Source organism: Culex pipiens, chromosome 2 (genome assembly GCF_016801865.2).
Source record: "Culex pipiens pallens isolate TS chromosome 2, TS_CPP_V2, whole genome shotgun sequence".
Classification (NCBI taxonomy): Eukaryota; Metazoa; Arthropoda; class Insecta; order Diptera; family Culicidae; genus Culex; species Culex pipiens.
Window position 1 is genome coordinate 155,656,878 of NC_068938.1, and position 27,856 is coordinate 155,684,733.

General features: G+C 42.5%; 4 protein-coding genes across 4 annotated transcripts; 1 reads left to right on the plus strand and 3 right to left on the minus strand.

The window, feature by feature from the left end:
* Nucleotides 1–17,695: 17,695 nt before the first annotated feature.
* Nucleotides 17,696–20,727, minus strand: LOC120426492 (uncharacterized). The gene is made up of 6 exons (XM_039591261.2): nt 20,560–20,727; nt 20,165–20,500; nt 18,738–19,289; nt 18,433–18,684; nt 18,234–18,377; nt 17,696–18,171 (listed from the first exon to the last, which is right to left on the minus strand). Exons 1-6 carry the CDS (start codon nt 20,596–20,598, stop codon nt 18,019–18,021), a joined length of 1,476 nt encoding a protein of 491 aa, XP_039447195.1. The 5' UTR covers nt 20,599–20,727; the 3' UTR covers nt 17,696–18,018.
* Nucleotides 20,728–20,949: 222 nt separating this feature from the next.
* On the minus strand, nt 20,950–23,557 carry LOC120426480 (alpha-N-acetylglucosaminidase). Its single transcript, XM_039591246.2, has 3 exons — nt 23,178–23,557; nt 21,753–23,123; nt 20,950–21,701 (listed from the first exon to the last, which is right to left on the minus strand). The coding sequence occupies exons 1-3, from the start codon at nt 23,397–23,399 to the stop codon at nt 21,009–21,011; spliced, it is 2,286 nt and encodes a 761-aa protein (XP_039447180.1). The 5' UTR covers nt 23,400–23,557; the 3' UTR covers nt 20,950–21,008.
* Nucleotides 23,558–23,846: 289 nt separating this feature from the next.
* On the plus strand, nt 23,847–25,999 carry LOC120426482 (uncharacterized). Its single transcript, XM_039591248.2, has 3 exons — nt 23,847–25,153; nt 25,209–25,355; nt 25,735–25,999. The coding sequence occupies exons 1-3, from the start codon at nt 24,032–24,034 to the stop codon at nt 25,927–25,929; spliced, it is 1,464 nt and encodes a 487-aa protein (XP_039447182.1). The 5' UTR covers nt 23,847–24,031; the 3' UTR covers nt 25,930–25,999.
* A 98-nt stretch (nt 26,000–26,097) lies between these two features.
* Nucleotides 26,098–27,856, minus strand: LOC120426481 (uncharacterized). The gene is made up of 2 exons (XM_039591247.2): nt 26,435–27,856; nt 26,098–26,375 (listed from the first exon to the last, which is right to left on the minus strand). The coding sequence occupies exons 1-2, from the start codon at nt 27,740–27,742 to the stop codon at nt 26,121–26,123; spliced, it is 1,563 nt and encodes a 520-aa protein (XP_039447181.1). The 5' UTR covers nt 27,743–27,856; the 3' UTR covers nt 26,098–26,120.

Here is a 27,856-nt window from a genome sequence, read left to right on the forward strand (position 1 = left end):
TCGGTGCCCGACGGGGAATCGCCGCCGGTTTTCGCCACACCGGCGCCGGTCGTCCTGAAAAACTCGGTGCTGATTCCGATGCTGCTGCGAATGCCAATCGCGGCATGTCTTGGTGTGAGCAATGCCCGTCCGGGGCACCGACAGCACCGACGAGTGCGACACAAACGATACTTGCGCCACCGGCCATAATATGCTGATTCTACGCAAGGACACTTCCCGGTATGACCAGTTCAGGTTGTCGAAACCGGAATAGGAGGAGGAACCCGTGGCATCGAGGAAGAGGATAACGGCGTGGTGCGACGAAGTAATTGTACTACAACGGTGGATCAGCTGATGGAGGAAGAAAAACTGGCCAAGAAGGGAGAGGGCCAAACGGCAACAGCAAAAGCCGCCAGTCAGAGTCTGCAAGCCTATCCGATCCCGCAGATACAGAACCGATGGAGACGCAGGGGAATCAGCAGCAGGCCTAACAGAACCGAATTGTTGAGGCTATGGAGTGGCCGGTTGTGATAATTTGCACAAGATAAATTCTTTCGTGAAGCTATAATCAATCAAATCACACTCAACCCCCCTCCCCCCACCACCGCAGCAGCCAACTACATCGTCCTCCTCCTACGGAACAGGGTCCTGGGTGACCAGTCCAGGTCGATGAAAACGCCATCGAGCGCCTGCAAGCGCAAAACTGAATGATAAAGCTGATAGCGGAAAATCGCGGCCGCGAGGAGATCATCCCGCAGGCCACCTCCTCTGGCGAACGGATGCACTTCCACTGCAGTGGGACCATCTGACGTTCCAGGAGCGCCGGCATCCACTGCAGTTCTCGTTTTGTGCCCGGTTTCGCGCGTTACTTGAAACTAAACTGAAAATATTCTTACGGCTCCGGCCAGTCCTTTTTTCGCGAGGAGAAAACTAGACCGATGCAGTCTCCGGTAATCATCGCCCAACTTTAGCGACAAAACAAATCATTCGCACTCCGACGGGCTTCTAAAAACAGCTGCCCCAGGTCCCGACAGAAGCCACTTCCCAACACCCGCAATCAAATTCCGGGAGGATACCGGGCAACTCTAATTTTTTGAAGGAACAGAATCTCGCGTCGCTGATGTTGACAAACATGGCGGTTTATTTACTGAAAACAATTTGACAGTTACACGCTTAACATAAATTAGAATAGCTCTATTCGTCGATCATCGACTGTCATTTCACAATTGTTTAGTTGGGGAGCGTTCTTTTATTACGTAACGCTAAATTCGAGATTTTTGACCCCCCCTCCCCCTCCACAAGGTCTTTTTTGCTTTTATGAGTGCTTATATGAAAATTTTGCGTTACGTAACATAATTTTTCATCACACCCCCCCTCCCCCAATTTCCGTAACATTTCGTAACAGACGCTGACACCCCCTCTCCCCCTAATAAAAGAACGCTCCCTTGGATCACCCTGTGCATCCGAATTTGAAAACCGAAACAAAAAGCAAGTGAGGTTATGTTACTTTTCTCTAATATTTTTTTAAGTGCTCATAACTTTGGTCTGATAACTTTTTTTTCAATCCACATAGTAGGCCTTCTCATGAGCTTTCCAAAAATATGTAATACGTAAGGGTTCTATGAAAAAAAATACCCTTTTTAGCATAATTTTAAAAAGAAATAATGCCAAGCAATAAACAAATTTAAAACAAATCAAAATCAAATCAAATTTTTCGCTCTACAGCATTGCCTTGGCGTTTTCGATTGCGAGATTCCTACTCGAAACTAGGTGTCCGAAGGCTTGATTGTTGAGGCAATTGCAAACCTTTTTTTACACCTTAGCTTCCATTCACCCCGGGATTCGAACTGACAACCTTTGGATTGTTGGCCCAACTGCCTACAAGCGACACCACCAAGACATGACCCAGGGAGACGACTCCTACACCTGGACTGAGCTAACGATCGAATTATTCTTTTATTTTCTAACTAATAATTCTTCCGATTCCAAACTACCAATTACTTACACAACCTGGATCATGTGTTGTGAAAATCAAAAAAAGCGAACAATCCACTTTAACTACCCCCGGGTCTTTTGTGATCTCTGTTGCAAGTTTCTGCTCATTTCTAGGCGTCCGAAGGTTATGTGTGGTGAGTCACCCAAACCTCTTTTACGCAAATGGACCGACGTTTTACTTCCCCATCCGATAGAAGGCAAGAAGGATAAGGCGGAAATCGAACCCGCGCCCTATAGCAACTTAGGGATCGGCAGCCGAAGCCGCTTACCACCGCGCCACGAGGCCAATCAATGAAACTCTAAATTACCTAAAATAACTGGCTACTTTGGGCATTACCAAAAGCACCAAAAAATTTCAGCCAAATAAAAAAAAAATTCAAAAATTTAAATTTAAAAAAAATAACGATTTTGTAGAGAATTGCTAATTTACTCTACTTGGTTTGGTTCAGCAAGCCCTTGAACATTTCTAGCAGACGGAGGGCTCCCTGCATGACAACCGTGTAGAGCTCATCGGCAAGACGGAGCCGGACAAGGGCGGTCGAAAGGCGCAAAATTCCCAGCAAGTTTCGAGCCGATTCGCGTGTCTCGCGGTGCGTACAACGTACGCGTTGACGATGTATTTAGACCAATCCGGCCTGATGACCGGAATTTTGCGCTTGCACAGTGAGATGTGCCGGCGGATCAGCTACATGTCCAGTGTTTTGATTCGTGATAGCGGCTGCTTTTCGTGGTAGCTCGTGATAGTCAGCTTGTAAGTCGTCTCGCCATCTTCGGACTTGTTCAGACAGACGATCTGGTGTGCTTCCAGAAAAGTCTCACTCAGCAGTCCCGGAACCAAGCCCTTGCTGATGGAAAAGCCGTTTTAAAATACAATCCAGAGTCAAGCTGGGTGGAGAAGGTATAACCAGCCACTATCGGTCCCACAAAAATACTGCCGTTGTGAAAGATCGTCTCGTAGTGAACCAATCTATCGAAGAAACCACTCGACACGTGTCCACCGTCATCATGGGCTTCATCTCGGTGCAACGGGAAACAATTCCTCGAACCGTGACCAACTTGCCGATGCTCTCCGCCTTTACCTTCCGGATCGAAACCACCTTCGACACGCTTGATGCCTTGAAGTAAATTCAGTAACGCTTGTCCAGCTCGGTCGGAATCGTGTCCAACGCATCATGCTACTCGTTCGAATTCCGGGTCCGGTACGGATCTCGACGGATTGGTTCACCACCAGACAGTCTTCCGCAACGGCCGTCTCCTGGTGGAGACGATAATCGTGATGGAAATGGCTGCTATAGTGGCTGATTATACCTCCTCCGACCAGCTTGTCTCTGGCTTGTTTTTCAAAACGTCCCCCAATTTTTGTAACATTTCGTAACAGACACCGACACCCCCTCCTCCCCCCTTACTGCGTTACGCAATAAAAGAACTTTCCCCAATTCCAATCGTTCTGGAATAAACTGTAATAGAGTTATCTAAGCCCGCTCTCACGCACACTAGCACGCCATTTGTTTTGCTGGCCGGTACAAAATTTAACCTCAATCTTTTTCGTGTACGTACACGCAATACATGCGCACGTAGATAACTCTATGGTTTTTTGATAAAAGTTTTTTATTGGGTCCATTTACCGGGACCTCGTTAGGATCATAATAACAGTTTTCTTGATATAATGTTGCATTTTAAAGGAATAGTTCTACCTACCCAAAAATTTCTGACTAGAACGCCTATATCGCCACAATCGCAATCGCAAGGAGAAGGATTTGACAAATAAATCGTCGAGTGCGTTACGTAATAGAAAAATGCTCCCTTACTATTCCCCATTTGAGTTTGATTAAAAAGTAGTCTTTTTTGGGGTAGCTGTATTTGTCGATCATCGACTGTCATCGACAATTTTTCAGTTGGATCACCCTGTGCATCCAAATTTAAAAACCAAAACAAAACTAGAAAAAAAAAATTGAAAAAAAAGTGAGGTTACGTTATTCTTCTCAGTTAATTTAAATGTTCATAACTTTGGATAGGTAAGTCCGATCACTTTTTTTTTAATCCACCTGAAAGGTCTTCTCATATGCTTTCTAAAAATATATAACATGTGAGGGTTTCATGAAAAAACCACCCTTTTTACCATAATTTTAATTTAGTATGAAACAGTTTTTTTAACATAACTTTTTAAATACATGATAACACTGTATGAATTTAAATAGCAAGGTAGGGGACGTTAAGACGGCTCGATTAAAACCTTTCCGGCCAAAATCGGTTGAGCCTGTGACGAGATATTCCAGTGACATTGATTTGGTACACATGTCTACATACAGCCAAACACACAGACATTTGCTCAGCTGGTGATTCTGAGTCGATATGTACAAATGAAGGTAGGTCTAGGAGGTCTATTTAAAAAGTTCATTTTCCGAGTGATTTTATAGCCTTTCCTCAGTAAAGTGAGGAAGGCAAAAATGGATACAATTCCAGTTGCTACCTATATTTAAAAAAAAAAACATGTGGAAAATTGCTAATGTCTTCAAAACAATTATCTGATCGATATGGAGCCTTAAGTAAACTATCAGATAGTTTCTAGAGATTCTTTATAAGAAGAAAACAAATCTTGACTTTTTTTTGATAAGGTCCTATAAACAAATGTAAACATTGAGTGTATCCCTTTCACACCTTATGTCAAAGTCCATCGGAGTAAGCGGGATACACTCAATGTTTACATTTGTTTATAGGACCTTATCAAAAAAAAGTCAAGAAATCTACAATCAAGAATAACATGAACTTGATTTTTATAGTGGAAATTTCTGAATAGTTGGCATTTGATGTCCCCTAAAACATATTAGAAAATAAAAAAAAAATGGTGTTTTTTTTTCGCAAATCAAGGTTTTGTGACAATAAGTGAAATTAAAAATCATCAAAAAAAATTTTGCCGTACATCATATTTTTTCAGTGCATTCCTTATCCATACCTACAACTTTTCCGAAGACACCAAATCCATTAAAAAAAAATCTTCCAATGGTACAGATTTTCGAATTTTCATAAATCATTTTTGTATGGACAGCGGCCAAATTTATATGGAAAATTATATGGACAAACTAATTATGCAAAATGCTTAGGCACCAAAAAAGTTTCAGCCGGATTTCAAAATACAAAAAAATAAAATTAAAGATAAAAGAATGATTTCATAGAGAATTACTCAAAATAATGTAAATTTAAGAAACTTTACTGAAATATCACCAGGAACTGCTCAATTTCGAGCAAAATTCAGAGGGCCCAATATAGGATAACGAAAGTTCTAACATTTCCAAAAGTGGACCCCTCTTAATTTATCCTGCAAAAATGAAGAAAATATTGTATATGAGCAACAGTTTTGCTTAAGAGCGAGTTTTTCACCAATGTGTAACAGGTCGTATCGAGGTGCTCCGATTTGGATGAAACTTTCAGCGTTTGTTTGTCTATACATGAGATGAACTCATGCCAAATATGAGCCCTCTACGACAAAGGAGAGTGGGGTAAAACGGGCTTTGAAGTTTGAGGTCCAAAAAACCTAAAAAAATCTTAAAATTGCTCGCATTTCCGTAAAACTTCATCAATTCCAACTCTCTTAGATGCATTCGAAAGGTCTTTTGGAGCACTTCAAAATGTGCCATAGACATCTAGGATTGGTTCGAATTTTTCTCTTAGCTTTTGCAAATTACTGTCAAAAATTGATTTTTTTTAAACTTTAATATCTTTTTGCAACAGTCTCCAACACCCATACTCCCATAGGTCAAAAGATAGGTAATTACATGGACTATAAGCCTACGGTGTTAACTTTTTGGCCAATCGCAGTTTTTTTCATAGTTATTCGATTTTTCTAGAACAAACATTTTACAACGTTAGTTTTTGCCCTGTAGGCCAAGAAGACGGCACTTTTTGGTCTCAATTTTGTCATATTCGGAATCCTCGGACAAATTCACGTAAGTTAGAAGTATAGGAGTTGTAAATTTGATTGGAAAAATTGCCATTTAGAATGAATTAAAATATTTTTTAACAATTTGTTGGATTAGGGGAAAAACAGGGTTTCGCCTACTTGATGCAGCATTGACGGATTGTTCACAGGGTAAATAAGATCTATTTCTTTTTTCAAAAATGTGTTATTTAATTATTTTTTAAATCCAAAATTACAACTCCAATACCTCTAACTTACGTAAAATTGTCCGAGGATTCCGAATATGACAAAATTGAGACCAAAAAGTGCCGTCTTCTTGGCCTACAGGGCAAAAACTAACGTTGTAAAATGTTTGTTCTAGAAAAATCGAAAAACTATGAGAAAAACTGCGATTGGCCAAAAAGTTAACACCGTAGTCTTATAGTCCATGTAATTACCTATCTTTTGACCTATGGGAGTATGGGTGTTGGAGACTGTTGCAAAAAGATATTAAAGTTTTAAAAAAATCAATTTTTGACAGTAATTTGCAAAAGCTAAGAGAAAAATTCGAACCAATCCTAGATGTCCATGACACATTTTGAAGTGCTCCAAAAGACCTTTCGAATGCATCTAAGAGAGTTGGAATTGATGAAGTTTTACGGAAATGCGAGCAATTTTAAGATTTTTTTAGGTTTTTTGGACCTCAAACTTCAAAGCCCGTTTTACCCCACTTTCCTTTGTCGTAGAGGGCTCATATTTGGCATGAGTTCATCTCATGTATAGACAAACAAACGCTGAAAGTTTCATCCAAATCGGAGCACCTCGATTGAGGTTTTGCAGCGCGACTGTGTTTCAAATGTAGGTGGCGCTAAAATGAGGTTACTTGCCAAAAATCGTATTTCTTTCTGCTAGATTGAAGACCAAAATCGGTTATTTCTCATGATTCCCTGCATCAATCTTAATGAAACTGGTTGCAAAAGACGAGAAAAATTTTTTGCTTTGAAATAATGAACATCAACTTTTGGGCGCGCAAAAATTTGTGACCTTTTTCTTTAAAAAACATGTTTTTGAACACGAAAAAATTAGTTTCCCTGTATATATCAAGGAAATAAACAGTTATATAGTTGACAACAGATGTGTTAACGTATATTCAATAATCTTTATTGATTTTTGACAGACTTTCTTGCCAAATAGTCCAAATTACTATCTTTTTCTAAATTTACAGTTTTCTCATAGAAAAATCAAACAAATATTGGAAAGTTATACACCAAATTGTTGGAAATAATTTTTCTCATCCGAATCCGGCATAAGTTTTATAAAAATGTTGATTATGAAAGAAAAAACACATTTTTTTCAAAAAATCATAGGTTTACGCTATTTGTTCATAGGTGGCGACACGTGTCTTTTAGCTTTGCTGCAAATTCTCTATACGACCTCTAGAACAAACCGAGCAATATTTACAAATACTGCCTCTCAAACATAGAATAATTGCTTGTTTTGATCAACTTAATTGCATATTTTTTCAATAATTGTTGATAAAACCATAAGAATGTATAAAGAATCAAAAATATAGTTTATTGTACTTATCTGAAAAATCATAATTGATATTTTACAACAATAAATCAACAAAAAAAAAATGTAAATAAAAATGTGTTGTGTTATCAGCAACTGTATAAACAAATTTTTTGTTTTGTTTTGGTTATCTATTTCAAATCTATTTAACTAATTCATAGAGATAAATTGACATCAAAATTACCTTTTTCATTCATTTATATGTTTACGTCACGTTTTTTGACACGTTTTCTTTGATCCTTTTTAGAAAACAATGGGGTTAAAAATCTGTTAGGTTTTTGTATTGTTTCAAGCCATATTTGTTAACAAAACATATATTTTACAATGAAAAGTGAGGCATTAAATACTCTATTTTGAATTGCCAATTTTCCTGCATAACAGCAATAAATTGATGAAAAAAAGAGTCAGTATTGCTCAAAAGAGTTCAGCTTTCATGTTTCCGTACAAAGATTTTGTGTAATAGTGCTTAAAATGATGAAAACTTGTTAAAAATGCACGTCAGCTCTACCAGGGTGTCCACTGGTTTAAATCCCCTATCAGTGAATTTAAATTAATTAAAAATGAGTGGTCGTGATTTTTGTCACTTTTGAATAAAAATAATTTAAAAAATCAAAATCATTTTTGAAATTTGAAATGGCTGAAAACATGTTTTAACTCATTTTCAATATAATCTAATTAAATCAATTTACGATTCTTGTGGAAGATTGCTGAAGATTTGACTAGGGTTGAAATCATCTTTTATAAAATGCAAAATTGATCGAAAGGTTAGAACATTTAACTTAAGTTGTCAATTGTCTCAAACTTATCATCCATAGTTTTTTGGGTGGAACTAAAAAAAATGCTTTAAATTTGTGCTGAAAGGAATCGGTGACAATATTGCTAAATAATGTCACAAAAGTTTTCAATTATCGAGAATTGAAAAAGTTTAAGGGGTCGCTATTGAAGTTTATATGGGACTATCTATCCTATGTGATATACACTTTTTGGAATATTTGCAACGCCCTTATGATTTAGCAGGAAATATAAAGTAAAATGTTCATATAATTTGACAAGTTGCAAAATTTTTGAGGATGGCGAAATTTTTGAGGATTTTTGACTTTAAAATTTTATGTTTTTGATTTAGTTTTATAAATTTGTTTGATTTTGTTATTATTTTCAATTCTTGTTAAGTTACATTTGATTAAAGTACACTTTTGATATCGTCATCAGGGGTGACATTGGGTCTAGGGTGAGATTGGGTCAAACAAAAATCCAGAAATTTGTATGACCCAATCTCACCCCTGATGACGGTATTTCAATGCTACACTTATCAAGTCGAAACACATTATTTATTCATTGAGTAATGAAATCATTAATGAAAGGGATGTTGAACTAAATTCAAGTCACAAATGAAATCCAACATTGCGTTGCAGCATTCAAGTTGTAACTTGATCATCCAAACTTTTCTCGCACCTCTATAAACATGTCGTGAGCTCCTGTATTCAAACCCTCCAAATCTGGTTGAAAATCTCGCCCAATTCCCATTAACTCAACCGGTTTATCCATGTATACAAAAGTGCAATCATGAATAAACAAAACGTTCGGCTATAGCTCGTGGTAGTATCACTCCCATTCCATTCGTTTACTAATTGCTCTAATGACCCACATTGGGGTGTGGGCTACTGACCATAGCAGCTACCATGCTGTGTAAAGTGCATCCGACTCTGAGCATAAACCCATCGTCAATGTTGGGATTGACACCACCCCCGGTTGAAGAAGAGGCAGCAGCATATCGGAACTTGAGTTGTGTTTACGTTTCGACCCAGCGGAAGCTCCGTTCTCAAAAACGATTTTTGTTTTGTAGATCCAATCAACCGAAAAGTTATGCTCATATGTTGTTTATGCTTAGTTGGGCTGCCTTTGAAAACGAAACTAAATCGTAACTTTAACTTTGATGGTTACCGGGCGAACGATTTTACGATTTTGAACCCAATTACAGTAATAAAATTGCAATCGGAATTGTGTGTGTGAATGTGTATTTAATCACTCTTGAGAAATGATTTTTTTCCAAGGTTGAATAGCAGCGGGAAACAGCTTGGTCACTGTTCCACTTTATAGATATCGATTTTTTGTCTAGAGAAGAAAAATGCAGTTGCATGCCATGCACAGAAGGTTTTCCCTCACTGTAACACGGTGACGATGTCATTCTTGTTTAAAAGCGAAGATTGATATCAGAATGGTAATAATTTACATATCGTCGAGAAAGGTTCATGACATGACAGTAAATTAGTCACGATAGCATTTGTTCGAGTCTTGTGAGCTGCCAACTCGAAAACATTTCATTTAAATTTATGAATCAATTATATTAGTTTTTCCCCCGAGTTTCATCATTCTAAGTATAAAATTCAAGTCATATTTTTATCAGTCTTTTAATAATTTTTTTAAGTAGATTGATGTTCATGGCGTTATTGTTTGGTTTACTATTAGGGAAACGTTATTTGAACTATGAAGAGAAATATTAGATCAAAACAGCTTACATATTTAAGTCAAGCTTATCTTTGATTAAATAAAAGTTTGAAGATAGTAACTACTTAAAGCCATAAAACTTATTATCTTGCATAATTAAAATAAATAATTTCCAAGCATTCTATGTTTATGTTGTTCGCCAACGTTTACCACGTGCTTTCGCCCCCACTCGTTTTCTCTTTCTCTCGCGTGATTTGTGAGGAGATTCACTGCCAGTTAAAAATGTTCATTTGAGTTTAGGAGAGGTTATTCCACATTAGATACTGTGATAAATTATAATAATTGACGGCACAAAATTATTGAAATATTTGTATTGTTTGTTCTCCGTTTTCCACACATAGGATAGAAATGTAGATAAAGGGATTTTCTTATTATTATTATTATTTATCTTTATTAATGAGCTAACAGCCGGAGGCTGGTTCAGCTAGGGATTTTCTGATCAATTTTGTTGTCTTGGGCAAAGTAGGAGGTGATATTATAAGGACAATTAAAATTGCAGTGTATGCAACAAGGTGCAAAATGAAGATTTTTCAGCACGAGTCATAAATTTATCCAACGAGGCTCTGCTCTGATTTATGGGTATAAAAAAGATATCTTTTGCGTCAAAGTTTAGGATGATGCAAAAACTAGTTTCGGAGTAATCACTTTTTTTTAATTCCCGAGCAGACGGAAATAACTTCGGAATAACATTTTTTGATATTTGAAAATACGAGGCCAATAACATTTTATGTTATTTATAACAAGATTTGTTATTCATCGTTATGCTTTTTTTGTTATTGGATTGTTATTGCAATAACAGACTAATAACATTTTTAGTTATTCTTCGAACAAATCTTTGTTATTATTTTTTGTAATTTTAGTTGGTGGTATTCTTCCATAACAAAAAATGTTATTCCAAAGTTGTTTTGGCATTCAACCAATATCAGACCAATAACAAATTTTGTTATGATAACATAAACTGTTATTAAACCCTTCTGCGAAAATGGATTTTTCATGAAGATTCCATAACACTTTCTGTTATTTTAACAGTATTTGTTATTGAAATGGCATGAATTTTGTTATTACCGTCTGCTCGGGTTAATGATTTTGGGAAAATGTCGGAACGTTTTTTTTATTCATATTTGAATGCATTTTGTGATTGTAATATAAAATGTAATATAAATTTCCCGGGAATTCCCGAATTTCAAGCGGAAGTAAACATTTTCTAAAAATTTTTGAACGTCTTTTTGAAAATGCTCTGAAAAAATAAGAAATGAACAAACTCAACATGATTTTGTTCAATGAAATGTATTGTTTGGTTTATATATAATTAATCAGATTATCAGAAATAATGATCTCAGAATTATTTCTGATAATATTTATTTTTAAAGCAACTGGGAATAGATCTTGCTTAATGAGTATAAAATTATTACAATTAGGCCATTTTTTAATAGATTGATGTTATATCATCACAACAATGTTAACTCCTTATCTTCAAATTAAAATTGAGATTTTTTACGTTTTTGTTTACCATGATCAAATGAGATGAAAATCGAATTTGTGCAAAAAGAATTAATTCAATTGGTTGAATACCTAATACTAAAGAAATTACAATTTGAAGTAAAAGAATTATAGAGCACTGATGCAACTACAGGTGTTAGAGGGTTAAATGTGAAAAAATAGAAGACTTTTTATGGAATGATGGTAATTTATCGTATAATTTAAATTATGTTGCATAATAATACAAAAAAAATCATTGAAAAATTACTTTCTATTGTTTGTTTTCAAAAAATGCAAAAAATATATTCAAAGCTCGCTTCAAATATTTGAAAACATTGGTGTTGCGTCCGCAATTAGGACATTCACCCTAGATTTAGTTCTGCACACGATCCCAAAGCTAGCTGATCTTCAAGGCTATTTCTAATCCCCATTTCTGTGCACGCGGCACCAACAATTGGTCTTTTGTTGATCCTCATGGTAGTTCGTAGCCCCTATTGTATTAGATCTTTAGTTTGACCTTGCCACCGCCTATAAAAAGGCTCCCCGAATTGTAATCCCCATCCAGTACCACCAAGCCCCGGCTAAAGGGCACACCTAATAAAGAACCCCAAACCACGACTTCAGGACCTTCTTCTTCGATCCGGACCAAGCACCCCCAACGGAGTCTTACAGTCCACTCCCCTGTCCTACTGAGGACAACCCCGGCTGTCGAGGAGGTGTCTCGGCGCAGACATTTTTTGGTCCTTCGAACCGGATCGGACCCGGACCCCTCGAAGTGTACCCCTCGCCTCGCTCTTCACGAGCATTGGAAGCACGGTGTGGAGCTCCTGTGCGAGCCGCCGTCGCTTGGGTTGGCACCTGGCGTTGCCTCCCTCCCCCTTCAAGCTTGGTCTGGTAGCGGAAGTTGGTTCCTGTGTCGCGCGGAAGTTGTTAGTGCAGAAGTGTCTCGTGTACGGTCGAAGGAGATCGTGAACAAACCGAGTGCCGGTTTATCCCGGATACCCCGTCCAGCTCAGCGGAGTGGTCGGAAGAGCACGTGTTGTTGTGCTAGTGTAAAAAGTGGAACAATAGTGAATCGGATTCATTCCGGAAGCCCCCGAAGCTCGTCGGAGCATTCGGAAGAGCACGTGGTTGCTGTAAGTGTTGGACGGTCAAGCGTGGCCGTACCGGATTCAATCCGGACTCCCCAGAAGCCCCGAAGGTCCTTCGGAAGAGCACGGTGGTGAGCTTCGGCGAGCCACCGTCGCTGGTGAAAGTGTGTAAAGAAAGTGTCCTCCTGGAAGAACCGAACGTTGAACGCTGCGCGAGGCTCACCCGAGCCGGCGCGGTCCTGGTGGCACCTGGCGCTGCCACAGACACGTGATCAAGAACGATTATTCAACCGTGTCCGAAACTGAAAAGTGTGTGAACAAAAAGTGGGAAAAAGTGGTTCCCAAGCGTTGCTGGAACTGGTTCGGTGACCTTGAAGAAAGAAAGAGTGTGGGACGGTCGCCATCGCTGTACGGACAGCGTGGTGCGGCCAGCAGAACAAAAGTGTGCTGCGCGGAGCACGCGGTGATCCAAAAGTGAGAAAGTGATTAGTGGTTCCAGAAGAAGCTTTGCCGTTTCCGACCTGGTGTCGTCGGAGAAGTGATACACGCTCGCTGCAGAAGCCGCCATTGCTGCGCGGCCCACGTGGCGCGGTCGTTTAAAGTGCGTGGTTCCTGAGCAAGCCGCCATTTTGTAACCGCCATTGCTGAGCAAGCACGTGGCGTCTGTACTGCTGTCGCTGGTCAACCCGGACTTTCCGGATTCCAGAACAACCGGCTGCACGAGCGGGACGCCGTTTCCCCGGGTTTGGCGTCAAAACCTGCACGAGCACGTGGCTGCCATTGCTGGCCAGCCACAGAGTATTTGTTAGTTGGTTTGGAGCAGCTGAGGTGAGTGAAACATACGGTTTTTGTTGGTTTGGAGCGATTGAAGGATGTCGAAGCTACGAGAACTGTCGACGCTCGTGCGCGTCACAAAAGCTTCCATCCTGATGATTGAACGATTTGTGGACGCATTCAATATTGAACTTGATTGCGAGAAAGTTCCGTTCCGTATTCAACGGCTGGACGAACTGTTCAAACGCCACATGGCAGCATTGGTCGATCTTGAGCTATCGACAGACGATGCAGAAACGCTGGAAGAGTACGCCAATCAGAGAGTGGACATGGAGGATCGCTACAACCGGCTGCGAGACTTCTTGGTGTCACATGGCCCGACAACACCTGATCCTGCCGCTGCGCTCTGTCCGCCCCCTGTTTCTATCCCCAGCAGTTGTTCTGTGTGCTCTCGGCCCCACCGCACAACTGTGTGCGTGCAGTATCTACGCTTGCCGTACGATCAGAAGCAGGAAGTTGTCCAGCAGAAGAAACTCTGCCAGAACTGTCTGTCGGCCAGCCACCCCACGCGTGACTGCTCCTCGAACCCCTGCTGGCGATGCAGGCAGAAACACCACGTCTCGTTGCATCCTCCCTCCCCTGATGATCGGCCACCTCTGACGTGGTCACGAAAGAATGCCGTCTTGCAACCCTCGGAAAGAATTCTCACCCCACTCACACAAACAGAAGCCCTCACCCTCACACCAACCCCTGAACACAACTACCCTCAGCCAGCAGTCCCGTGGGCAGTTCTGCTTGTCCCACTGGGCGCTGCATCTGGAGCTTCCCTGTCGGAAGCTGTGGAGTCAGACTTCACCTCGCCCCTTCCTGCAAAGGCCGAGGTTCGCCGGCCTGAAAGAAAGGCCAAACTCGCTCAAGGTTCATCCTTCCCCTGTCGGCTCACGATCGATTTAAATGTCGTCTCGCTACAAAGCATCGTCATCGAAGCGCAGCTGCGACGCAGCCTGCGTTGGTGTCCAAGTACTGGCGGTCTCCAGGATTGGCTGTTCCGGATACAGTGCACTGCTGGCCCTGTACTCCCCGGAACTCAAAAGACTGAGTTACACGCGCTCGGCACTACTGGCAAGCTCTCTCCGCAACTCACTCCCCTGGCTGGCAGCGCGGTGAGCACTCTGGCTCACTCGTGCTCACTCGAATCGGCAGCGATCCGGTTCACGCGCTCTGCGTCTCCCAAGCACGGCTCGCTTGAGGATAACGTCGGAACTCGCAAGCTGGACGCCCACGCAATGCTCGCTGGCGTCACTCCCCCAGATTTTATCAAGCTCGAACTCTCCTTACTCGGACGATACTCGTCGCGGACGAGATCCCCCAACGCCCTCGTTGGCTGTCTGCAGCTGAAGCAACCTGGCGTTCCACCCACAACCTCGGCGTACCTGGCTTCAGAGGATTTCTCACCGGCTTGGAGCGTGGTTCAAGCTCAGTGCTGGCTCGAGGTCGACCCGCTCGTCGACAGAGGTGCACTCCCCGTTGGTGGCCGGCGCGATCAACCGACAAGCGCCCGAAAGCAAACGTTCTATCTTCTGGCAAAGCGTTTCCCCCCGATGGCGTCAGCTCACAGCCCCCTGCTGCACGCAGGCCCCCCGTTTGAAAGCAATACCCGTAACATGGCACGGAAGAAGTTCGACACGAACCGTCGTGGTCGCCCACCCGATCTCAAGCGCAAAACCTCCTCTCTCCACCGAACTGTCGGCACGAAGGTCAACGTGGGCTACGCTACGCCCATGGTACGCTGCCGTAGTGACCCCAGCCGCAACCGAAGGCGACTGGCTGCCTCCCGGAGCATGTTCACACTCATCAAGCAAGCAGATTTACGAAAGGCGCCAACGAGCTTGGGCCTCGCCAATCCTTCACCAACACGTGACCAAAGCTGGCCTGGCGCTCCACGCGCTGGCATCAACCTCACCCTGGAGATCAACCGAGCCGAAGTCGTCGGTAACGACACCCAAGGACAACCCCGAAGCCGAAGAGGTCGGCAACCCAACCGATGAGCTGCTCAACGAGTCGGCGGCACATTCGAGAACAGTGAAGTGTTAGAATCTAAGAAGTGTGACATGTAAATATTTTCTAGCTTTAATTCTGAATGGAACTGGCGTTCCATTGGTGGCCGGTATGTTGCGTCCGCAATTAGGATATTCACCCTAGATTTAGTTCTGCACACGATCCCAAAGCTAGCTGATCTTCAAGGCTATTTCTAATCCCCATTTCTGTGCACGCGGCACCAACAATTGGTCTTTTGTTGATCCTCATGGTAGTTCGTAGCCCCTATTGTATTAGATCTTTAGTTTGACCTTGCCACCGCCTATAAAAAGGCTCCCCGAATTGTAATCCCCATCCAGTACCACCAAGCCCCGGCTAAAGGGCACACCTAATAAAGAACCCCAAACCACGACTTCAGGACCTTCTTCTTCGATCCGGACCAAGCACCCCCAACGGAGTCTTACAGTCCACTCCCCTGTCCTACTGAGGACAACCCCGGCTGTCGAGGAGGTGTCTCGGCGCAGACAATTGGGTTGTTTGGAGTAAAACCAACACTAAAAAGCTTTACCATTTGTTCAAGAGCAGAAACCAGTATTTGTCATGAAAAACATAATTTCTGCATGTTATGATTGTGGATTATGCAATTTTATGATTGTGGATTATGGATTAATTTTACTCACAGTTTTGATAAAAAATATTTCTCATCAAAAAATACCAAAATACATTTTCTTGTAGTCGAATGATTTTTTACATGCAGTCAAGCTGCTAATTGATCTTCACACTTATTTTAACCATTTATGTTGATGTCCTATACAATTTTGTTGCATAATATTAATCAAAACCAAGATCATAACAATTTTCAATAAATTTAAAATTTCCCGGGAATTCCCGGGATTTCCCGGGAAATTGGCTGAAAATTTCCCGTTTCCCGGGAAATAAGTAACCCCGGGAAATTGGACGCTCTAAAACCTACGGATAATCGAGTCTAGACTGTATCACTTTTTTATATAATTATATCTCCGGTACCAAATTTTGCACCATTCTTTTTAAACTCTAGTGCAAAAGTAAAATCGAAAATTAAAAAAATACTTAGGCCGTTGCAAATATTTTTTGAAGCAAAAAAATAAAAAAAATGAGTATAAAAATTGAGATTACAGGCCATGTTATTAACATTTGAATGGAAAATTGCTTTAAAATGCATTTTACACCTGCTCAGTTGTTCTGCAATCATTAGTTCTTAAAATATCCAAGCATAGAAGATTTTTTTTTCGTCGAAAAAAAACTTTTTGTGGTGCTGTACAATCAAATTGTTTTCAGTTTGCTGGACTCGAGGTTAGACTACTATTTCCATTAAAATTTTGATGTTTTTTGAACAATTTTTTTTTTTGAAATTTTTTCTCAGGATAATTTTCTTTTAAATATTCACGTGTCCATTTTATATGACCAGCCTGTAAATTTGTTTGAATCCTTGTTTGAAAAAAATATGATAAATAAATGGAATTTTTTGACAGAGGGAATGCATGGACAAAGTTTGATTCAAATAAAAATTAGCAAGAAATTCGATTTGCAGAAAGGTAGAGAAATTCCTAATTTTAAAATTAAGCCTAGTATTGTTTAAATGTGAAAATCACACACTTTTAAGAGATGTTTAAATGTATGGACTTTTAAGAGATGTTGAAATGTATGGCTTGGTTTTTAAATTCTAAAAAATAGGGGCACAGAAAAATTTAAAATAAATTCATTCTCAGGTAAAAATAATCACAAGATTCTGAATATAAAGGAATGAAGCAAATTCAGTAGGTATGTAAAATGGTCAATATTGCCCGTTGACTCGGCTTCTACTGTGCATTAGTCGTAGGCTGTCATTACAGGGCTAAAACTGTGCCATCCTATTGACGTTTATTCAAATAATTAGTCGAAAGCACAAAAAATAGTCTTCTGGTTGATAATACACTTTTAGATTATTATTTTATTTCTTTCATAAACGAACTGTAACAAAAGTGTAGCTGATGGTAGGTGATGGTAGTGATGACTTTTTGTATTGGCTATTGCATATAATTGACATATTTTTTCTCTACATGGTAGGTTTTCTTGCTATTCCACAGTCTCGCACATTGAAGAATTTCTTTGGTTAACATAAACGTGTATGATAAATTAACATTAAACACTGGAACGACTTAGTAAATCATGAAATGACTGGTATGTTATGTATGACATATTTTAACCGATTTTTGCTTGATTTACTATTTCTATATTTAATCGTAGTTTTTCTATGTGTTATCTTTCTATTATTACTTTATATACAATTAATACAAATTGTTAAATCGGATTATTCTACGAAATAAAATACGAGCTTTATTATTATAACTTACAAATAAAAATTTATTTTTTCGTAAACATCCACCGTTCAACTAATCTAACCTAGCAATTTTGTTTACTATTTACAAAAAAAAAACAATTTTACAAATTTGCGAAACAAATCAATCAACTCTACCGCGAGCTTCCCGTCAACGAGTAAAACATTCTCTTTATGCACCAAAACCTTCTCATAACGGCCACCTCCATCCTATTCACCAACGTCCCCTTCGTCGCGACTCCACCCCGTCACATCCCGTCGTCCAGGTGGCGCTCCTCCTTGCTGTGCATCCGCTCAAAGTACACCGTGTAGTACTTGGTCGTTTTCCCGTGTAGCTAGAACAGCATAAAGCTCACTATTTCGGCGTTCGGCATCAGCGCCCGGATCCGGTCCACGCCCTCGAGCGTGATCTTGTGACAGCTGGCGATCTCCATGTAGCACAGCTGGGGGAACTTTTCCGCTACCAGTGGGAGGACTGCGTCGTCCAGCTACAAGAAATTTCGTTTTCTAGGGAGTTCATTTAGTTTATTTGGCGAAAGATGGAGCTCACTTTGTCGCAACGGTACAGTTGCAGGTGGCGGACCGAGTTTTTCGGGATGAGCTCGAACAGGTTGTGCGGGACGTCCAGGTAGCCGAGCTTCAGCTCGTGCAGGTTCGTTAACCGGTCCAGGAAGCTGAAGGCGTCCTCTGTGAGCTGGGGAAGGTGCGGGATTAGATTTGAAGAAGATTTTGAAGAAGGTACAACTTACATTCGGGCAAAACTCCAGCAGCAAACTCCGCAGCGACGCAATGTTGCAGCTGATGTACTTTAAGCACTCGTCGTCGATGTCCGACTCGATCGCTTCCAGTATCCGTAGGTTTGGGGCGACATCTTTGAGCAATCGGAAAAATCCTTGTGTGTCGTCGATAAGCACCGAGTGGAGGTACATTGAGTCCAGCGATGGTATAGGTTTGCAGTCCTGGAGGATGTTACACCGAATCCAACCTTCGATTTTGAGACTCTGGAAAGAATTGGGTTTAAAGGCGAAAGATTCCGAGATATGCTGAATCATACCGTCAACTTCTTCAATTGTCCAAGATGGCGGAAGGACTTCGCTCCCAAGTTATCTCCTTTAAGGTACAGTGTTCCCAAATCCGGACAGTTCTCCGTAATCACTGCCAGCACCTCTTCGTTGACGTTACACCGCAGTGTGATCCTCCACAGCTTTGGCATCCTCCTGAAGAATGCACACACTATCCGAACCGCTTCGGGAATGTCAAACTGCTGATCGTCGCTGTAAAAGTCCAGCACCTCCAACTTGGGAAAGCGCAGCTCACAAAACGGCAAAAAGAAGTCGTCCCGCTTGAAGAACACGGCTAGTTCCCGTAGCTGCTCGCTAAAGTGGGTGTACACCTCGAGGGCCCGTTCCGAGTCGCAGTCCATGTCGAGGCTGGTGATGTGTGGCGTCATGACCCGAAAGTCGATCTCGTTCAGCTGCAGGCCGCCGTCGTTCTCCAGATACAGGTGCTTGAGCTTGTTCATGACGGGGAAGGGAGGGATGGGTTCGCGGCTGCCCAGTTCGGGGCATATCCGGGACACGATGTAGAGGCTTTCGAGGTTGGGGACCTGGAAGGTATAATGTTAAAAAAATAAACTGTAGACCTTTAGAATTGTGTAGAGTCTTTGCCTTTTAAAAAAAATTTTAATAATATAAATAAATGGCTAGGTAATAATAACCCGAAACAGACTAGGTATTACCGAAGCGTGCACTTGATTTTGACAGCGAGTGAAAATAGGCGTGTGTTTACGCTGTAGACGGTTGAGAGTTAACGTTTGGCGCGGAAGTGTGAGTGTGGAATTGTGCTGGAACCGGTTGGCGGAATCCGAAACAGGACACGATGGAATCGGACATGAGGTCAGTGGGCGGTTGGGTGGTTATTGATCGGCAGCGATGTTGCTGCGTCTGGAATGTCGTGTCTCAAGGAGTCCCGGTTGCGACTCAACCAATTGCTTTGGAATTATGAATATAAAAATTATAATCCAATTCCATGTTTTGATATACTGATATAATACTGAGTTTTGATATTGGCTGTACTGTCCAAAAGAACACGCGACAAATCAGCCTCCGAGAGAAACGGTCAATATTTATGTGGTTTTTTGATGCCAGAGTTCACTGATTTGTGTGGAAACTTAATTCGGGTCAAGTATCCAACTATCGTTGGATAGGTACTCAAAGGAGTTTCAAAGTTTGAGATATGGCAACCCTGTCTCAAGTTATGACCACTTAAGTAATATTTATGTACTTTTTATGCCGGATCTCATTTTTTAAAGAAAACTATGTTCGGGTGTATCATCGAACCTTCCGTTGGATAGGTAATCAAAGGACCTTTCAAAAGATTCTTCCTCCTTTTTATGTCCAGTACATGCAACCACGTCATTGCATGACGTGTATAATAAGGATAAAATAAAAGATACTCGAATAACCTCGATAACCAACTAACCTGCACCAAAATCTGCCTCAGCTCGGCCAGCATTATAAAGTAGTTTGGGCAAATCTTCAAGCTCACGATAGACTGCTCGAACTTTTCCAACACTTCCAGCAGCATCCCCAGGTCCAGCTGATCGCTGCGGTAGTAGAAGCCAATGTGTCGGTAGGCACGTGAGCTCTCCAGCAGGTACTGCCGGTGCAAATCCGGCGCTCCGTCGCGAAAGTCCAGCTTCAGTAGGACGCGGTTCATGAAGCGGCCCGAGAAGGCTATCTGGGACCAGAGGCGGCTAACGAGGGATACATTTTTTAGGTCTTGCAGCGGTAAATTGTCGAAGATGTGCGGCAGGAGCTGGGAAAGGGATCGCAATGTTGTGAAATTGATCATGTTCAGGTTAATTAAGGACATACTTCTTCTGGCAAATCTCCTATCTGAACTGGCTCGTCCATAGTTCCTTCAAAATTATTATTTTTTTCCTTAGGACAACAAATTTACGCAGAGAATCCTTGCAACTCGATTGAGTAATGTGAAAAATAACCAATCTAATCGATAAACAGCCGACTGAAACCAAAACAACTGTTTTTGACAGAATTGGAGAGCTGAGAAGACGTCAACTGTGGTGAAATTTGCAGAAATGGTGAAATCTTAAAAGAAACAAGTTACTGGCAACCTTGCTGGGAACCCTTCCAAATGAATTTAAATCTGCTCGAAAATGACGAATAAAACTTGAATTTCATGATATATTCGATCTATTTTTCTTCATTTACATGATTTTTTAACTTAAATAGCTTATGTAATAAATTTATTTGATAAACATAGTGCACAAACAATTCTTAAACTATTTATGTTTCAAACTACTCTAAACAAATGACTTCCGCCCCTTCTTCCTAATCTTCAAAACCTCCCTCGGCAGCTTCTTCATCTCGCGGCTACGTTCGCTCCAAATCTGGTGCAACTCCCGAGCCAACTCCAGCGCGTCCTCACCGCTCGCCTCAGCGGGATACTTTTTGCGGTCCGTATTGAACGGTAGCTCGACCTTTCGGAATATCTTATCTCTAACTTTGGTTTCGTTGATCGTCCCGTTGGTGGCCAGCGCGAGTTCCATCTCCTGCAGAAACAAACTCCACCGAGGCAGGAAGAAGTCTTGGACTACTCCGGACCACTGTTTGTTGGCGTAGTCCACGATTTGACCCTGAGGTCCCCAGAGAGTTATTTGGTTACGGGCGTTGTACTCGTACTTTTGGCGTTCTAGGCTGGTCGTTGCGAGAGACTTGGCGGATTCTAGCCAGCGGCCTAGTAGGAAGTGCTGGTTTGTTGCTAAAAGCCGGTCGATGTTCTGGAGTAGCTCTTTGAACAGATTGGAGTAGTGCTTAAAAGCTGCGGCGTTCTTCAGGGTGTAGGTATCCATGATGGTGAGGTAAAGTTTGTCAGCGGTATTTTGTAGGAACTGACGGGTTAGATCAACAACATCGTGTTTGAAGAGCTCATTTGATCCGTTGACTGCGAGTATCAGCTCTACACCTTCATTGAAGCGAGTTTCGTTGTACCAAACCTGGAAATGTTCTTGTTAGTACAGTTTATAACTGAAAGAGGTAGATCTTACCCAGGGTTGCAACTTTAAGCTGGGTCTCCTATTGAACGTGTACTTTCCACGCATCATTTCCATACCTTTGAAAGAGTACACCGTTGATCGAAAAATACTCCAAGCATCCTGCAGTCGTTTGTCATCATTCCCATACCTCACCATTGCATACCTCGTAAACCAGTTATCAACGTCACTGATGTCCGGATTCCATCCCATTTCCAAAGCAAACTCGTACAACCCGTAGTTCTGATTGATACCCTCAGGAGTGATCCCGGTCCCGATCATGGTCATGCTTTCGTTCGATCTCGTCTCTCGAATCCTCTCGAACACCAAATCTACCGATCCCAGCATTCCCAACGTTCCACCAAAGTTACTGAGCATGCACCAAATAAATGGTTGACCGTAGTACGATTGAGTCCGCACGTACTGCGGAAATTGCTCCGACTGCAAGTCCAGTACCAACATCCTCCCGTTTGGTACCGCTGTAAAGAAAGCCTTAATCGCTCGATCGCTCCAGAAGGGATTCTTCACGAGCATCCACCCCTGGAGCAGCCAAACCGCCAACGGATCAACGTCCACCATGGCCTGGTAGATCCCGGCCGCAGCACTTGCCAAGTATCGAGCACTCTCCGATCGCGGCTGAATCTCGTTGAACGGGTCGCTGAAGTAGATGTGGTCGGTTCCGTAGCGTGCGATCGCTTTGGCGACAAATTTTGATCCGATCTTTTGAAACAGTGGATCAACGGGGTCTAGGAACAGCGGACTTGCGTACTGAGCAGGGAATCCGTTCCACACTTCCACCGGATTTAGTTTTGCTTGTGGGAACAACGTTTTGAACTGAACTGGAAGATGTCCGGCAAATGCTGGCAATGCTAAGATCATTCCGAATCGTCGCATCTCTTGCACCACCTTGGCCTGTAGATCGGAAGCAAACGTTTTGAAGCTTTCCGTTAGAGGACCACCCCAACCGCGGATGTTGCCCATACGTTGCCACGCGAAGAAACCAGGTCCGGACAGGTGCTCATCGATATCGTGCTGGGTTAGGTTGTACTCGCCGTACACTTCGGTCCACAAATCTTCCTGGAATGGGGCCAAACTCAGTGTGATCCCTTGCAGGGCCATCCAGTCGATGTGGCGTCGCCATTCCGTCCAGGTCCACCAACTGAACGAGTACGACCAAGTGCACACGTTCTGGTAGTAGACGATGCTGCTCGGAGCTTCCACAGAGACATTTACGTTGGGTAGATCGTCTGGAAGATCAAGTTGATCGCCATCCCATGAAACGTGACAGCCGCAGTAGTACTTTAGGTAGTGATAAAACCCTTTGGACGCTGCAACACCACTAGATCCAACAATGAGAACTACGCTTGAGTCCGAAGTTTTTGTTATCTACAAGCGATTCAATTTGAATACATTCATTACAGCAAAGGAAGCAATTCATACCTTGAACGAGTTCGGTTTCAGCGCACTGTCGACCGTGACCTTGAACTGGCTCGCCCGTTCTGGGACGATCCGACTGATCAGTTCTGCGGTGGCCGTTTGCTGAACCTCTGGAGAAGTTTTAGTCTTCACGTGCTTGAATATGTGCGAACTGAAGGTAGCCTCGCCATGCGTAGACGAAATCGTTCCAGCGAGGAAAGTCAGTACCAGTACGGACAACTGCATGATCGTTCACAGCTCGTGCATCCGTTCAGCTCAATTATCAACAATTGACTGATTGGGACATGAGTGCAGGGCGCTCAAATATAGCGCCTTGAGAGGATCGCTAGAGAGTATGGTTTATTGTTATCAGTTGAGTCTCGTTCCAGGAGAGACAAGTGTTCGGACATCGTCTTTGTGACTCAACTGTGAACTTGACTACCTGGAACAACTGTGTTTGCTTGTGGGGCTTCAATCTTTTGGAATTGTTCTTGAAGAAACAATGTAATATAAAAATCTGTTAATTGAGGATATCCTTTGAATGTTTTATTTTTAATATCTTGACGAATGAAATACAAATCATTTTGAGTAATTTGTTAGCTAAAGTGTAAATAGAACCTAATGCTACTCATATTAACTGTTCGATCATGATTCCAATTGGATTTTTTTTCGTAAGATTTGTTTTACTTTCAGTTTGCCTAGTCATCACCAGATGGAAATGAACAGACTCAAAACTCGAATGATTCGAGCAGTTTCAGAAATCCATGAGGTGAAATAAGAAGCATCTACTCTTCTGTTTTCGAATACATGAATTCATTTGTCAGTTTAATGTTTACTTTCTATTAGCTACAAGTTCAGTACGGCAGTTCAGTGTTCAAATGGCCAAGATTCGCGACCTGCCCGAAGAAGTCCTGCTTCTAATCTTCAGCTTCCTTAAACTGCGCGATCGCAAGCTCGTAGCTCGCGTATCTCGACTATGGAACCGGCTCGCATTCTCCGATCGCCCGATGCGATCGATCTCGCTCCACGCAGTGGACTACCTCAACGCCAAGGAACGCAAGATCCTGCTCAAAAGCAGTCGCTGCTACCGCAACCTCACCCTGGAATGGACCGAAGCGTCCAGTGAAGCCTTCTGTGTTCAAGTTCTGGACAAGTTCGGCTCGGAGCTGACCTCGCTGAGGTTGTCCACGTACGTAATTACACTGCCACTGTTGGTGAGATTCCTGTTGAAGACACACAAGCTGCGCGAACTCATCATCGAGGGAAGTCTGTGCAGCGAAGAGTGTGACATGGTTGTGCCCGAGTTTGGCGATCTGCGATCGCTAGAGCTGACTCAGCGCGGGTATGAATCGGAGCTGCGAGAGTTAGTACCAGCTTTGTTCCCCAATCTGACTTCGTTGGACGTGGTCGGAGCGGAAAATGCCTCACTAGACTTGATTCGATTCTACAGTAAGCAACTCAAGTGCCTGCACGTCCTCTTGGAAGGTTCCCAGCTTCAAAAGTTCTCCGAACTCGAGAACTTCGAAAAACTGCATCAACTAAACGTACATTGGCCGCAAATCATCGACCCAAGGTACAGTGTGGCCTGCTTTCAGCAGATGAAGAACGTCAAAAATGCGTCCGTAACGGGCCCCGTCAACGAGGACACTTTGCTCTCGATTTCCAAGTGGAGTCAGCTAACGCATCTTTGCATCAACGTGCAGTTGATGAAGGCGAGCACGTTCAGGAGTGTTGCTGATATAAAAAATCTCAAAAGTCTGAAACTTCAAGGATCGGTGCGGGAAAAGTGCTTCCTGAAAGACGTCCGGTTACTCGGCGTTAGAAAACTGATTCTGGACGGGGTTTCGACAACGAGTGACTTTTACGACTATCTGGCGGGCTTCGTGCCTCACGTGACGTTTCTGAAAATCTACGATCACACGTTTGAGAACGCTAATCTTATGTTGATCACGAAATCGATGGTGAATTTGCAAACGTTGTCGTTGGAGTACTGCTATCAGGTATGACGAGGAAGAGTGCTTGCATTCAAATTACTTGAAATTCTATCTGTTTTAGGTCAAAGACAACGGGTTTCAGTTTCTGAACTATCTGAGCGGCCTCATTGAGCTGCGATGTTGGTCGGTGCCGATCTCAGAGAATGCTTTTCTACGATTTCCCAAGTGTCCGAATTTGCGAACATTCGCCGTTGGAGGTAGTGGATGGGTATGTTATGGGAAGAGTATGGCTAGAATTTTTGGTAAGAATAAATTTGGGTAAACCGTTATTCGGGTATCGAATCTCAAAAATGTTTTATCGGAAATGCAAATCAGAATTCCTAAAAAACGGTCACTATTAAGGTTTTGACAATATTGCTAAATTGGCCTTTTATACGTTTGCTGGCTAACAATGTTCTTTGTCATGTCCTGTAATATCGAATAAAGTTAGCGATTAACTTTACTTTGATGTTCTGGCAGTGAAAAAAATGATTTTGTGGAATGCTTTCTTAAAAATCTGCGCTCATTGCTGGGTCAAAAACAATTAAAATATTTGGATATTATCTTGGGTTTCTAGATAACAATTTGATCCTTTTCCCCTCTTCCAGATCACCAACAAATCCGTGCTGGACATCCCGAAGGCATTCCCCAACCTAACCGAGCTGAATGTGATCGACTGCTTCAAGGTGGACGAGGACACAATCTACGAACTTCGCGAACGGATGCGCAAATGCGCCGTCGTGAAGCTGGAAAAGCTAGAACCGGATCGGGAAGCGGATGCCCCGTGGGCCAAGAATTGGTGACGAGATTAGTTTTATTTTTGTTACAATATTTATTGTTTTGAGTCAAATAAAAAAATAATTGCAAGTAAGACGGGTTTGGCTTTTTAACATGATATCACGGATCACACTGCATTCGGGGATCAAAAGCAAGTATAATATTGTAAATATATTTTAAAACAGCTATGGCTAACGTAATAACTCGTCTTCGTCATTCAATACCACTGAAATGGTAGCTCCTGCTTGAGAACTCCGTTGGGGTACTCGGCGTTGCGGTAGTAGATTTGCGTTTCCGCAACCAGTTCCGGCGGAAGTTCGTCTCCGCGGTACAGTTCCAGCACGTTGCAGGCGGGAAGTCGTTTGCGCAGCTCAACCACACCCGCCGGACTTATTCGGTAGCAGTCGTACAGGACGAGCTGCTCCAGGTCGGGCAGCTTGGCAGCTATGGCGTTCAGGGTGCAGTCCTCAATCTTGAATGGAGAAAATGCGTTACAATTTGAAATTTTCATATGAAAACAAAGAAACATACGTTGTCATTCAAGTAGAAGATGATTTTGCGCATCCGCGGACATCCAATCCTTTCATCTATCGTTTTCGAGACTTGGACGCCCCAAAGTCGCAACTCCGTAAGCGCAACCATGTCGGATAGATGTTTGAACGCTTTGTCGCTTAGTTTGCTGCAGAAGGCCAGTTCCAGTCGCTCCACCGTCGGAGCGTTCAGCGTTACCTTGATCATCTGCTCGTTCCTGATTTTGGTGTCGTGAATCTCCAGCGATCGTAGACTTGATAGTTCTTTGAGAAAGTTCGTGAAGTCGGTTCCAACGTTGTCCAGGTGGAGGGATCGGAGCTTTGTAAAGGTTACGTGCTTCCAGCTGTACTTGTAGATACCGCGGATGTGCAGGATTTCCAGGTCTTCCAGACGGGATAACATGCTGAACTTTGTACATTCTGCCATGCCGGTGCAGACCAGAGTCAAGTTTTGGATCTTGGTTGAAAAGCTGCAGATAGCAGTTATTACTTCGTCGTTGATGTATGCCTCCAAGTTGAGCTCCCTGAGCTGCTTGAGCTGTTTGAACAGTTGTGGCCATACCGGTCCCAGCAGTTTCAGCTCTAGCTTCGTCAAATTGCTAAAGTTTACATCGGAAAACTCAGACTGATTGTAACTTCGATTCGTAGAAAAGCTGACTTCCTTCAGTTGCTGACTGAAGAACCGAACAGTTGCCACATCTTTAAGATCCAAACAACCATGGATAGTTCGTACCTTCAAGCACTCCAACCCGGGTGCAGCCAGCAAAAAGTCCTGATACATCCGGCAGTCATCTCCAATATCCAAGGTTAAACTCGTCATCTTCTTCAGTCTGCAAAGCTGCAACTCCTCTTCCAATTCGTCATAGTGAATCCCTCCCGATATCACAACCTCCCTCAACTCCGGAAGCAAATCCAGAACCTGCCACAGCTCAGTCCGCCTCAACCCATGGCAGTTCGTGAACCTCAAAACCTCAATCGTATCACAACACAGCTGAACCATAAAGAACAGAAACTCCCTCGCCAGAGCCCTGTCGAAGTTCACATGAAAGAACTCCACACTGACGTAATTTCGCTTACTCCCGACCATTACGTTCAGCATCCGGTCAAACACCTGCTCGACCTCCAGCTGTTCAACGGTGCTGACTTTGGGACATACCCGAAAGTTGACCTGCCGCAACCATTTGGACGAGTTGAACAGCATCCAGTTCCACGAGCGACACACCAGGGAGGCGTTTTTGCGATCACAGAGTTCGGTGATGTTGTCCAAGATGTTCCAGATTAGTTCCGGAGGTAGCGCTTCGAGGTCCATCGTTTTAAGGGCATGTGTGAATACTGAACAGCAAAATAGTTGGACAAAGTAAAAGTGCAATGCAACCCGGGGTTTTTGACAAACTTGTACCTATTTGGAGTTCACCACGTTGTT